Raw genomic sequence first — 13,347 nt, 5'->3', positions numbered from 1 at the left:
GGCTGACATGCTGAGGTAACAGCCCGTTTGTCAGGTAGCTTTAGCATCTACCAGGTCCTCCAGGGCTGCCGTGACACACACACCACACATGGTACTGGGTTTTGCAGGCTGCTGTGGACCAGGAGAGAATGACAAAGCAAGCTACTGACAAGATCAAAGATTCAAATACAGAAAGGTCAATTGAATTTCAACAATGTCTCAACAATATTTATCGTCATTTGAAATTGAACTGGATGAATTATAAATAATATATACTCTAATAATAAATAAATGTTCTCTTATTTCAAGTAAAATAAGGGCTGGATTTAAAAAATGTAATACATAACAGAAAGCTTTTGAAAAATGTTACTCTTAAAATAAAGTAGGCTACTAAAATTATTTAACTGAACTGTCCATGCCCTGCAGCTTTAAATTAATATAATTCAGGTGTGATGTCATCAAAAAAAGCCAAGATATTATGTTGTTGTCATCTTCTAAAAAGACATTTTGTGCAGGGACTGGCGCCTCACATTGCCGTATTCAATAATTTCCACAGTCTCTGAGACATGAGACATACTGGTTTTAAACTGTCCGTTGGGAAAATGAACTATAAGAGTCTGTCCATTCTTGGTTAAAGGCTCTGGTCTCTCTGGGCTCACTGACCACTTTTCTCTTTTTCAAGCACGCCATGTGAAATAACTTCTCTGAATCACGTACTGTTGGGTCTCTCTCCATCTCTCTCCCTGTTGTGTGAATATCTCACTCGAGTCGAGGGCAATGCTTATCGGAATACACATATTTCATTGGCCGAGTAGCATCACCTGAGATGATTTACAAGCATGTAATTGGTCGGTGTGTTTCCTGCACCGCTGAATGAGTGCCGTAAAGGCTAAAAAAGCTGTGCTGGTTAAAATAGAGGCGCTCCATCAAAATGGAATAATTCTCAATTATTTATCGGTTATGGTTCCAGGTCCGGAGACCACAGTTCACCTATTAGTGACCCCTGCCCTCGGCCCTTAGTTACCCTAACTTTGACCATCACAACTAAATGTGTCGTCATCACCCAACTCTAACCTAAAGTCTGAACCTTCAAACAGGCCTTTGAAGAAGTGAGAACCGGACAAAATGTTCTCACTTTTTGGAAAGTGAGAACATTTGAGAACACACACACAAGGTTAAAACGAGCAGACAGACATACTGGTCGTCAGTGTAGTAACACTTGTTATGTTACTTGTCTTGTTGGTCTTTGGTGGTTAAAGGAATTGTTTAACATTTTGGGAAATAGTCTTATTCTCTTTCTTGCTGAGAATTACATGAGGAGTGCGATACCACTCTCAAAAATCTGGACATCTAATATGAAGCGAAAGCCAGGAAATGGTTAGCTTAACTTAGCATAAAGAATGAAAACTGGAATTACCAGCTTGTGGATTTATGCCTCCACCAACCAGTCAAGTTGCAGTTTACGTCCATGTCTGTCATAAATGTCACCACTTCATAATTCTATCCTATTAGACATTTGTTTCAATTCTTGAGTTATGGCCAAAAACATGTTTTTTAAAGTCACAGTTACCTTTGAACAACGAATTCTAATCAGTTCATCCTTGAGTCCAAGTGGACATTTGTGCCAAATTTGAAGAAATGTCCTCCATGGGTACCCGATATATCGTGTTAATTAGAATGGACAGATGGACGGACGGGCAACTGTAAAAATGAAAGCCTTCGGCTACAGCTGTGAGGTTTCCAGCGACAAAGGGGAGAATTCACGAAGTGACTGCGCCACAATCAGTCCTTGGATGTCTTTGGACTGCTAGCTTTTAACCCCCATGTGTCTTCATGCAAAGCTAAGCTAATGGGCTGTTGGTGGTAGCTTCATACTAGAGAGTAGTGTCTATCTCCTCATCTCACTCTCATCCTGACTTTTAGTCCCTAATTTAGTCCCAAACCCAAACAACTGCTGGATCCTACATTTCCCACAATGCAAACAGGGATGGATTATCATGACCACGAGTCCTGGACACAAACTCGCCACGGACCCCTACCAACACACGCAAAAAGTACACGCGCACTGCATGCTCCCTCCCCAGGCAGCAAGAGTTTGGTCGCACAAAAGCAGAGACATTATACACCTGTTTTTACAGGCTGAGTAGTACTCATCATGATAAACATACTGACTGCTATGTGTCAGATAGGTGGTGTGTCCCTTTAAGTAATAGTAGACAGAATATATTATATGTATATTTCCATCACTGATTTATTACATAAGAAAATGCAGTGCAGAAACACCACAAATAAGAATTTACACATCAATGCAGTTGGGAGCTATACTATAATATTACCCAAACATCTGTTTGTGTTGTTTGTTTCCAGGAAGTGTCTCCAGAGATGGACTGCCGGGCCCCAGCCCAGAGCTGCTGGCCTCCCTGCAGTCCCTCAGAGAAAACAGTGACTACACAATGCTGCCACACTCCCTGCACCAGGTGAGTGTCTTTGTGCGAGAGAAAGTGGGAGGCTTTTTGTCTCCCAAATCCAGAAGGAATATGTCTTTATTTAGTCAGACGGAAGGGCTTGTGAGTGGGTGAGTGGGTGCATGCATAGACATATGTTTGTGAGTCTCTGTGTGCTTGCATCTACAGTATGTGTGTGTATGGCAGTCCTCCCGTGTGACCTCATTCCAAAGTCTCTGTTTTCTCAGTTAGCTGAGACAAATATGACAAACCCCCCCGGGCTGGTGTTTCTCAAACAGAATAGCTTGTTAGAGTAAAATGCTGCAACCTGTAAATCCAACAAGGAAGACATCAGCAGTAGTTACTGAACATTTTGAAACCATTTTACAATGCAGTTGCAGGGATTTGAACTGGCAACCCTATATACGCTTTTGTTAACATGTCTAATATCCTCTCCCCTACTGCCACCGCTTGCTCAGATCACAAATATGGTGTTCAAACAGACATGCTAATTAGCAGTGTGATCAATTTGGTTCAGTCTCGCGCAGTGTAGTTGAAAAAGGATCACGGCAAAAGACATTGGTTTCATGTTGCTTGAGCAATCCTTTGTAGACCACAATCTCCTAACAGCGATTAGACAACATGATCCATTTGTCCCAGCTTTTCCAGCACCTTGAGAAGCTTGTGGTTTACTTTGCTTCACTGCCAACTCCAGTAATCAGGGAACAAAGGCGAAGCTGCTTTTCCTCAAACACTAAGAAAGGAAAAGAGGGGCCCATTCTGTTCTGTTACTGTGAGAGCCACGCATGATCAGAGTTAGCATTTAGTTATAGTTAGCATTTAGTTCCACTTACGTATGACGATAGCCTTAAAGCAGGGTCGACAAACATGACAGCTACAGTAGCTTGTGAAATAGTGATATGGCATGAGCCACTGAATTTGGTGGATTTACTGTTTATCAGGCCTCAAATGAGACAAGAATACACCCAGGCGGTCCATCAGCCGTTCATTACCCTGCCGCTGGGAGACTACTTTGCTGGGAGGAGAGCGGGCACCAGCTTCGGAGTCAGTGCAAATCAGTGATTTTCCACAAAAGCTGAGCCAGACTTGCCATAAAAAGGAGAACCATAAACCATCAGGGTCCTCTGCAGATAATTAATGAGGAAACTCCTTCCAGTACGCAAAACACCAGCCATTCTCCATTTTTCACAGACCAACCAGTTTGCTGTCTTCTTTTTAGCATAAATACCAACATTGACTCAATTAAATTATATATTTGGAGTGGAATAAATAGGCTCAGTGACAGAGCAACAGAGGCTTTAAAACTAAAAAATGAGGCTAATAATCAGGATACCAGCAGGTGCATTTTCATTGTGTCAAAAGCCTTTTCTAATTTCACGTCTTTTTTCCATTGTACCCAATGAGGAGAGACAAAGTGCTGCACCCAGCGTCTTTGTTTTAGAGCGCTCCAACTCCTTGTTGAAAATGTATAAACTTTCCAGAAAGGCTCTGGTGTCATCAACGTAGCTGAAGCACTCTCCAGCACTATGTGGACAATGAGTGATAAATTATTGCGAGAAACCGATCTTGCACAAACCGCAAAACCCGACAGTGAACCAGATACAGCTCCCTGCTATTAGCCTTGCAGGCTCGTTGATAGACCCACCCCATGGCGTCTGATAGGAACCTCAGCACATGTTGGAACACAGGGAGGTCTGCAGTGTATATTAGGTTCTCCACCTGGGAAATAAAAAGACAACAAAAGGTGTTGTTGGTTTCTCATTCTGTTATAATAAAATAATATAGCCTAGATAATATTGAAATCCTGACACTGGGGGCATCATTAATCACTATTTTGGTTATTGAATAATCGTTTCAGATATTTTTGGCAAAATGACAAACATTTTCTGGTTCCAGGTTCTCTAATGCAAGGATTTGATACTTTTCTATGCATGTGTGATGCATTCAATAACTTTCGGTTTGGGACTTATTCAACAATCAATCTGATTGATCTCCGCTTTGAGAAATTATAATGGGTATTCTTCACTGTTTGTGACATATTATAGCTATCATGGTTCATGTAAGGAAATCAAGAAAATAGTGAGCAGTTTAGCTGATAATGGAAATAACCATTGTGGAATGACAGAAGAAGATCTGAGGTGAAAGTCATATGGTCTACTGGTTGTAGAGAGGAAGGTATGAAGTGGATGGGAAAAAAAGCCCACAGACTTGATAATCCGAACCATAATTAGTTGCATGTGACTTGATGTCTCACATGCAGGGTGTCTCCACGGCTCTGGCTCTTGGTATGACTCTGTCATGTGATCTTCAAGGAATTTGGTGAATTTCAAACAAAAACATCTGTGTTTGATCAAACAGCCTAACTAGTGTTTCATTGTTTCATCATTTTCAGCGCTTAGTTTAATGTCACTGTGTGCTTTGATGCTTCACGGCTTATTAATGGTGACACGTGACACAGTAATACAATTGATATCTGATTCTGTATGCTGCACTAGTTTGTGTGGATTTCTGTATGAATCAACGTTCTGTACCTGCTGTTTAATCAATTATCTTCTTTTTCAGATCGCAGAGGCCTACTCGCTCAAAGAGGACTGTATCCTTTTTAAGTGCACAGTGACCTCATTTGTTTGTATTTTTATGCATTGTGACCATAGACTGTATAGAAGAAGTGGACGCAGTCACTGTGACGTCAACCGCTGGTTGGTGGACTACGGTTTTGAAGCCTCGAGTAAGACATTTTTGTCGTTGACATCTTGTTACTTTGTAACCAGAAGAGACACGAGAGGGTGGAGCAACCGACCGCTGAATAAGACATTTTTAGGCGACCAAAATGTTACAATTAACTTTCACAAACTGAAAACACACTGTGAAAGGGCAGCGACCTGTCAATCCCAAGGTAGCCCCGCCCTAAAGCCTACCCTGCTTTATGGTCTGTTTGACTCTAAATGGAGCATAGTTTACTAAATGAACATCATGCTGTATTGAAGAAGACTTGAAACTAGAGATTGAGACCATAAACTCATGTTTACAATGTTTACTGAGGTAATAAATCAAGAGAGAAGTAGAGTCATTTTCTCATAGACTTCTAAACAATCAGACAATGCAGGTTTAAGACACTTCCACATTGGCTTCATTCTACAGAACGAGAGGCTGCCTCCTGATTGTAACATTTGCCAGTCACTAGTATTTCCCAGCTGAGTCATGACTGAGCCACACTGGCACATGCCATCATTAAATAACGTGGAGGAGTGCAATCTCCACTCTACAGAGGAAGAGCTTGTATCTTATTTTGTTGGAAAGGGGGTTTACTTGTGGTGAGGGACGTCAAGTAGAGCAGGTTTTGGGCTTCACAAGTTTGTGTTTCTAAAAATTAGAGGCCTGTGTTGGTCTGATAGAGGTCAACAGGTGACACTATAGCAACAAAAGGAATAATAATCTGATAATCAAAATGGCAATAAGTAATGAAAATATGTCAAAGAGCAGAAACTTTCTTTCATTCATCTTTTTTCTCATGTTTGGCTGTGTATCTTACTGTCAGACACGTCATTGGCCGTCTCATTGTTGCCGTGTTCTATCAGTTCTTTTGTCTCTCAGTAACTGGGCGTTCCCCACACGTTGGCTGAAAGTAGTTTCCTCTGGCTCTGTTTGCGCCGTTGGTCTGGCAACAGCCCTCAGCCGCAAGGAGGGCGGTGTGTGTTTACGTGTGAGGGGAGAGAGAAAGGGAGGCAGAGAGACCGTGAGAAGGCTTGATGAACGGGGAGGGAGGAGCCACTGTTTCTGAACTCATGATTCATTGATTGTTATCCATGCAGGAATCAGGCACGGCTGTTGATTATATTGCTTTTAAAATCATTTTAGAAAAAAACTCTTTATATTTTTCCGTTTCTTTAAATCTCACTTTTTGATTATGTATTATCATAATGCAGGATAACCACCGCTTCACCCGGCTTTAATTTAAAGAAGGTGCTGGAAGTATTCAGAGCTCAAACTGATAGAATAGATATCAGCACACTTGAGTGTATGCAGATAACACAATCTATCAATGATCATTTATTATCACAGCAAAATCAAATCCATTAAATGCCCCAAAATGAAAAAGTGCAAAGCGTGAAGTACTTCTCTTCAGTAACAAATCCAAGACTAGAGCGAAATGTGTGTTTTTAAATCTCTAATATACTTTAGTATTTTATTTATTTTTTTGGTAAAATGTATGTCAGCTTTCTCTCACTCTCTACGCTCACATTCCTTTTGGTTAATGGGTAATTTCCTCTTCCTCTGTCCTTGATGCTATCTGTCAAGTGGACATGTTGCAATCCTTTATCTTTTGACATAATTCGCTCTTGCTGTTACCCTGACTGACATACAATGAGTGAGAGACTCTTCTAATTGACCTTTTCATTATGAGGATCCCTCTAACCTCTAGGTCCCATTTACTTTGCCGCCCTCTCGTTTTGTATTGATTTTTCCTCGTTTATTAGTTATTTAAAGGTGCAGGGACGTTTAGGTCGAATTTCTCAGTTGATGTCTTAACTAACGTTGCTACCAGACCCGTGGGCCATCCAGTTCCTGCAGCTGGAGAAGCTCTACCACCAACGCCTGCTCTCTAACCTCGCCGCCCTGCAGGAGAACTGGGGTACTGCATGCATATGTTTCATCCCCTCTAGGAAATATTATCCGTGATGAAAAACCTTCATGTAAGTCTGTGCAACATAAATAAATAATAAGTGGGTTTTTGCATTCACTCCACGTGTGTTCCCAGAGAGCCAGTGGAGAGAGAAGAAGAACGACGGAAGCATTTCGCCCGCTGAGACGGACGGCATCAGTCAGAAACACATCGAGACGCTGAGCCAGATCTGCAGGACACACCTCCGGTATACAAAGGGCACATCAACACAACATTCATCAGATGAAATGTATGATATCTTTAATGTTTCCCTCCCCGAGGTACAAATACAGAGAGCACAAACTTCCATTATAAACGGCTCCGATTCTCAGATTCCAATTCCTGCAAACACCATCACTGTCACCATCAACATCACTGTTGATTTTGGAGAACATGAGCCAACTTCTGTAGGAAAGCCCTGAAGAAGATATTAGTTTTTTATAGTGCTGGGCAAGTTAACGCGTTAATTTCGCGTTAACGCATTCATTAATTAACGCCGACAATTATTTTTAAAACATTTAAAACATTTTTTTAATTTATTTTTATTTTTTTAAATTGAAAGACAAGAGATACATATACATATACATAACAACAAGAGGATGACAAGAACAGTGGGATAAAAGCCAGCAAACATCCTATAGTCAGTTGTGTATGTGTGTGTGTGTGTGTGTGTGTGTGTGTGTGTGTGTGTGTGTGTGTGAACGTGTGTGTATGTCCTTGAGCCTTTTGAGATGGGAAAAAAAAATAAAAAATAAAATAAAACAACAACAAAAAAACACAAAAAAAAACAGGTAAGTATTTTAAATTTATTATTATTGTAACATACTGTCTCATGTTTATCGTTTTGTATTGGAGATATGATGTCCCTTCAGGGTTGCCGTAGAGAAAAGGCGACTTCCGCTTCTGGTCAAGGGGGCGGGGGGGGGGGGGGGGCTGAAATAAAGAGAGAAGCTGCACCAGCTGTTGCTCTCCCTGGAGACTACTGGACATCGCTGCGGTAAAGTCAGCAGACACTCAGATCTCCGAGGTCAACTCAGCAGACACTTACATGTTAGTGCACCTATATGCTGAAATTCACGGTAAACGCATTTAAACAGCACAGATCGGGAGCGAGCGAAGGACTTTGAAAGTTAGCGGAAACATTAACGTGAGACCACATCCGGTTTCTTCAGACGAACATCCGGTTTTCAGAATAAGATGCCAACAAAGTATGAATTATATTCACATTAAGTATAAAACATGCTACCTGCATCTCGTGAACCAAATGTTATTGCACTTTTGTTCATATAGCAGTACTTTTAAAATAAAAGTGCGCAATACACTACTTTTGAATTCATTATTGAACTTTGCCATAACAATGCGATTAGTCGCGATTAATCGCAAAAAATCCATGCGATTAATCGCGATTAAATATTTTAATCGTTGCCCAGCACTAGTTTTTTAATATATTAAGTAACACCATCAACCTCTGGCATTTCTCAACATAAGCCTCTCTCTTTTCTCTTTCTCTTGCTGTCTGTCTGCTCTTTCTCCTGCCTTGGCTGTCCTTTGTCTCTATCTGCGTTCTTCTTTTTGGCATCACTCAGACCATCTACCAGTGTGGAACAGGTGAGACATGGGAACCTTCCCTTCATGCTGATCTTTACTCAATTTGATACTTCCTACGTGATGCATGGTCGGTAACTGTGTTTGATTTGACAGAACACAATGAATGCAACACTGAAAGACATTCAGAGCGAGAACGAGACACTACAGCCCTGTCACGATGAAGGTAAACATGTATTATTGTTTTTACAGCACCAAGTGCTGCTTTGAGCTCAATGCTAACTTCAGTCTAACATGCTCACAGTGACAATGCTAACATACTGATGCTAAACAGGTCTACAATCTACCATGTTCACCTTCTCACTTTAGCTTGTTAGCATGCTAACATGCTCACAATGACAATGCTAAAATACTAATGTTGAACAGGTACAATATATACAATATTCAGCATCTTACTTTAGCGTGTTAGCATGCTAACATTTGCTCATTAGCACTGGACATGAAGGCAGCCTGATGGGAATGTCATTAGCTTTGCAGGTTTTTGGTCATAAACCAAAGCTCTGCACAAATGAACATTTTGACTTGATGATAGCACTTTGTGAAAAGTCAAAGGATCACCAAAGTAATCACAATTCAATTTGCGATGATCATCTCCTTACCTTTGATAAAGGATGATCCAATGCTTCCGATGCTAAAGGATATAAGAAAGGAATCATTGAAGCACCTCTCCTTTGCATTTAGAGAAGTCGACCAGCTCTTACAAAGGCTGCCACGCACATACTTCCGGGTCATCCACTCAGTAAGAACCTTCCTAAGCAAAAACGACTATTTGACTGCAGCCGTAGAATGGGTAACACAAACATGTCTTTTTTGTATTAATTTCTTTATTGATTGCAGGTGTAACAGACATTTTTAAAGGTTATTCACATTTCCCAGTTTTTAACATCTGATTGAGAAGGGGTCAACGTATTAATGTACACATGTCGAAGCTTGTCACTTATAAACTATTCCAACTTACATTACTTCAAAATGACCTCCTTTAAGCCTGGTAGAGTTAGTGCCCTGACCTTCTAATCCACTCATGGACACATTAAGCTACACAGACCCTCTGTATCAATACACTGTTAAGTTCACATATAGTAAGGCTTAAGTAATAATCCATAATCAATAACCAATCTCCTGTGTTTCTCCCGCATGCCAGTTAACAAGGCTGAAACAACAGGCCAGGATGAAGAACAAGAGCAAAGCGTGAACCCAGAGCTTCCCGCACCACAGTCAGGCCAACAGGAGGGAGGTGAGGAGGAAAGAGAAGAAGAAGAAGAAGAAGAAGAGGAGACATGTGAGGAAGGACAGGAAGTAGAAGAGGAGGAGGAGCCGTGTGAGGAGACACCAGAGGAGGAAGTAAAGGTGGAGTGGCCCACAGGAGTACCCCAGGCTTCAGACAAGGACCTGGCCAAGCTGTCCCACGCAGAGGGGGTAGGAAAACACTTTATCTGCCTTTACCTCTGATAATTGTTACTGGAGGAGGTGCATTTTAGTAGGATCGAACAGATTGTCACAAAACATGATCTGGATATGAGATGAATGTATAAGAAAGAGCAGGAGGGGTATAAATATCTTTTCCTGGCCTGAATCCCTCTCTTGACCTTTCTCAATTTTCCATCCTGCCTTCTTTAATTTATTCACCATCCATGCATCTATCCTTCCTTCCTTCCTTCCTCTCTCTGATCTCTCCTGTGTATACTGTCTGCCTGCAGAAAGTAAGACTGCATTACTATGAGTTCTTTTCTCTGAGCCACGGCTCTTTGTCTTTGCTAGGACACTTCTGTGAACGATCTCTGCGGTGCCCTGGTGAGATCATCGCCACGGTCTCTATGTCCAAAAACCTCCACCCATGTTCGCTGGTGTGGTCAGACACTTGGGGATGTTTACTCCGCCAAATGTGCTAGATTACTGAGCCTGAGCCAAGAAATCATGCTCTGGCTCGAACACTGAGCTAAAGGGGGCCTGGTTCTTCCGAGAGGTGGAGATGAAATCTGAGCCACTCCAAACAAGCAGTATAGGCTGAAGGCTGAGCATTGATGGGGTCAGGATCACGGCTGTTATGTAATCCAGTGGAGGATCGACTGGGTGGGGCATGGGTGGGACTTCTTTATGAGGGTTTTGTTTGTTTTTACCCAAAAACTTTCTCTTTTGCACTCACTCTGAGACACAATTTGTGTCACAAGACAACTTGTTCAGAAAATCAGTAACGGCAAAGCCCAGTGCTGGAATAAATGAATGGCAGTTGGCCAATATAGCAAGAAAATTCAAAGAAACTATAATTTTATGACCAACCTCTCTTGAATTTAACTTAATTTTGACAGAATTTGACATGAGTTGCAGCTTGTAGTGGTATTGATTAAATAAAATAAAATAAATAAATAAATAAAATCATCCCTGAATGTTACTGAGGAGCCAGTTCAAGTGGTTACATCCTAAAGCCAGAAATCCCATCACACCCAATCTGCCCCATAGACAATGAATGTGAAATGTTGGTCTCGAGGAGAGAGCTCTTTCTGCTCTGTAACATCACAATATCCACAGTGGTAACGCAGAAAGTCCTGATTTGAACAGGACTTGACTTGAGCACCAGAATATTTAAAGTCAAACATGATATACTAACATGCCTCTGTGCAGACGACTGAATGTGATCGACCCACTGGCCTCAGGAAGTAATTGACCTATAAATTATGGCAGCGGATGAGGCTGACAGCTTGAGAAATGACCCCACTTCAGCGGTCAGCATATGACCGTGCTGTGTGTTATGGTCTCTGCTCTGCGGTTTGTTTAGAGACTATGATCAGGTCAAAAGGTTCTCCTTAGGGTTAGGAATGAATCTCATTACTGACCTCTGTTGACTGTACAGTGTAACTGCAGTTTAATTATCAGTCAGTAAAGTCACAAATATATCCCTGTAACTTTGCTCCGTCTGAATGTTGAGCTTGCCCAATCATGATTTCCCTCTGAAACACATTATTTGTGCTTGGTTGGTGCACCTGTGCTTCTGCAGCTCTGTGTTTACTTGCCTCAGCCAAGCTCAGTTTTGGCTCAGCTCCAGTTCATCTAAAATGCTGCTGGTCGTCTGTTGACTTGTCCAAAACACACAGTAGGTTTCACATTAGTCTGCTGGTGGAGCCTGCTCACTCCCTGCCACTGATTATGTTTGGTGATGTATTTCCTGTATTCAATTTGGTGATTTTACTTAAAACCATTCTAATGAGCCTGCGTGTGACATAGGAAGGGCAGCCAAATTAAATCACGTTTTATAATCCCACAAAAAACGGACTGGGTTGTTGTATTTCATAGTTTGTGAGTCCGTAGATACTCCAGATACCTGAATGTATGTGCACAAGCACTGAAGAAGTGAGTTTTTCATGATATGTCCCCTTTAACATACACCATCCTATACTAGTACCTGTCTGCTAAACAGGTTCTGGGTAAAGTGACACCTAAAAACTTCCTGAAAACAAGAAGAAGACATTCATGGTCAATTCTCTGCTTTCCGTGTCTCCCTCAGAGCTCCTCCAGTGATGGTCTGGTCTCCATTCTGAAGAGGAGGAGAGCATCGCTTGATGGATTGCCTCCTCCGAGCGACATTGTCATTAAACAGAACTCCAAACGCAAAGTTCGCTTCAGTGAGCCAGAGGAAGGCATTGAGCAAGGTATGGTTTAACTCAGGGGTGGCCTGACTTTGTTAGATTGTGGGCCCATACAGAAAAGTGAAAGGAGTCACAGGCTAAACAACAGTAAATGCAATGCACTTTTTACCCAGTTACACTGGCAGAAAAATCTGTCTACCAAAAAAGCCCATGTGCCAGTGTGTAAAGTGTGTGACGGATGTCTTCTAACATAATACTCTTTAATCACTGCAACAGATTCCTTGCAAATGAAGCAATCACACTTCCCCTTCACTTCTGTAAAACAAAACAAAAATGTCGGCACTCACTCGCTATCTTCTGTCTTTTCCGGTCCCACCATGTTTAGCTAATCAACTCATGTAAATGTTTTCATCTAGTAATCAATGTAGGTCAAGTAGTTGTTCAAACTAGCAGGGACCTCTAGTGTTCAAACTAAGAAGTGCAATGTACATACAGTGCATTTGTTTTTCCAGAAAAGCTCAAGCCACGTTCTAGTTTATTGAGAAAAAAGCCACCATATAAAAAGTGCAGTTAAAAGCACATCACATGTGTCCATTTCTCGCTCACAGAGGAGATGGGTGGAGATTCCTGCCTGATCCTGCTGCTGCTGTGTCTGGTTACCGTGGTGATCAGCATCGGCGGGACGGCCCTCTACTGCACGCTGGTGGACACTTACTCCAACATTTGCACCGACTTCGCTCACAACGTCGACTTCTACGTCATGAACGTGCGGAGGTTCTTTGAAGGGCTCGCCCACTGGCTGCCCCTCCGGACGTAAGACCCCCTTTCATCTGCATTCCAGATTGGGACGTTTCAGAACACCTGTGCTGTGCAATGGACAGTGTGAAATAGAGAGGACACTTCCACCTCAATATCCACCTCTACAGGCGTGGGATCTACATGCATTAATCTGACTGGAGCTTGGATCCTTTGGCCCACTAAGACTTACCACTTTGAGCCATCTGCCTCAGATTTACGTATAACTAACCGGTGCTCAATGGAACACAAACAGGAA

The 13,347-nt window shown here is 41.9% G+C and overlaps 1 protein-coding gene across 1 annotated transcript; it reads left to right on the top strand.

Moving 5' to 3' along the window:
• Positions 1 to 8,786: 8,786 nt before the first annotated feature.
• Positions 8,787 to 13,110, top strand: cnstb (consortin, connexin sorting protein b). The gene is made up of 4 exons (XM_076084734.1): positions 8,787 to 8,878; positions 9,854 to 10,128; positions 12,212 to 12,356; positions 12,902 to 13,110. The coding sequence occupies exons 1-4, from the start codon at positions 8,815 to 8,817 to the stop codon at positions 13,108 to 13,110; spliced, it is 693 nt and encodes a 230-aa protein (XP_075940849.1). The 5' UTR covers positions 8,787 to 8,814.
• Positions 13,111 to 13,347: the final 237 nt, after the last annotated feature.

The sequence above is a fragment of the Anarhichas minor genome, unplaced genomic scaffold (assembly GCF_050575085.1).
Source record: "Anarhichas minor isolate MPS153535 unplaced genomic scaffold, ASM5057508v1 ptg000136l, whole genome shotgun sequence".
Classification (NCBI taxonomy): Eukaryota; Metazoa; Chordata; class Actinopteri; order Perciformes; family Anarhichadidae; genus Anarhichas; species Anarhichas minor.
Note: the sequence above shows the minus strand (reverse complement) of the source record. Positions and strands in the feature narration are given on the sequence as shown.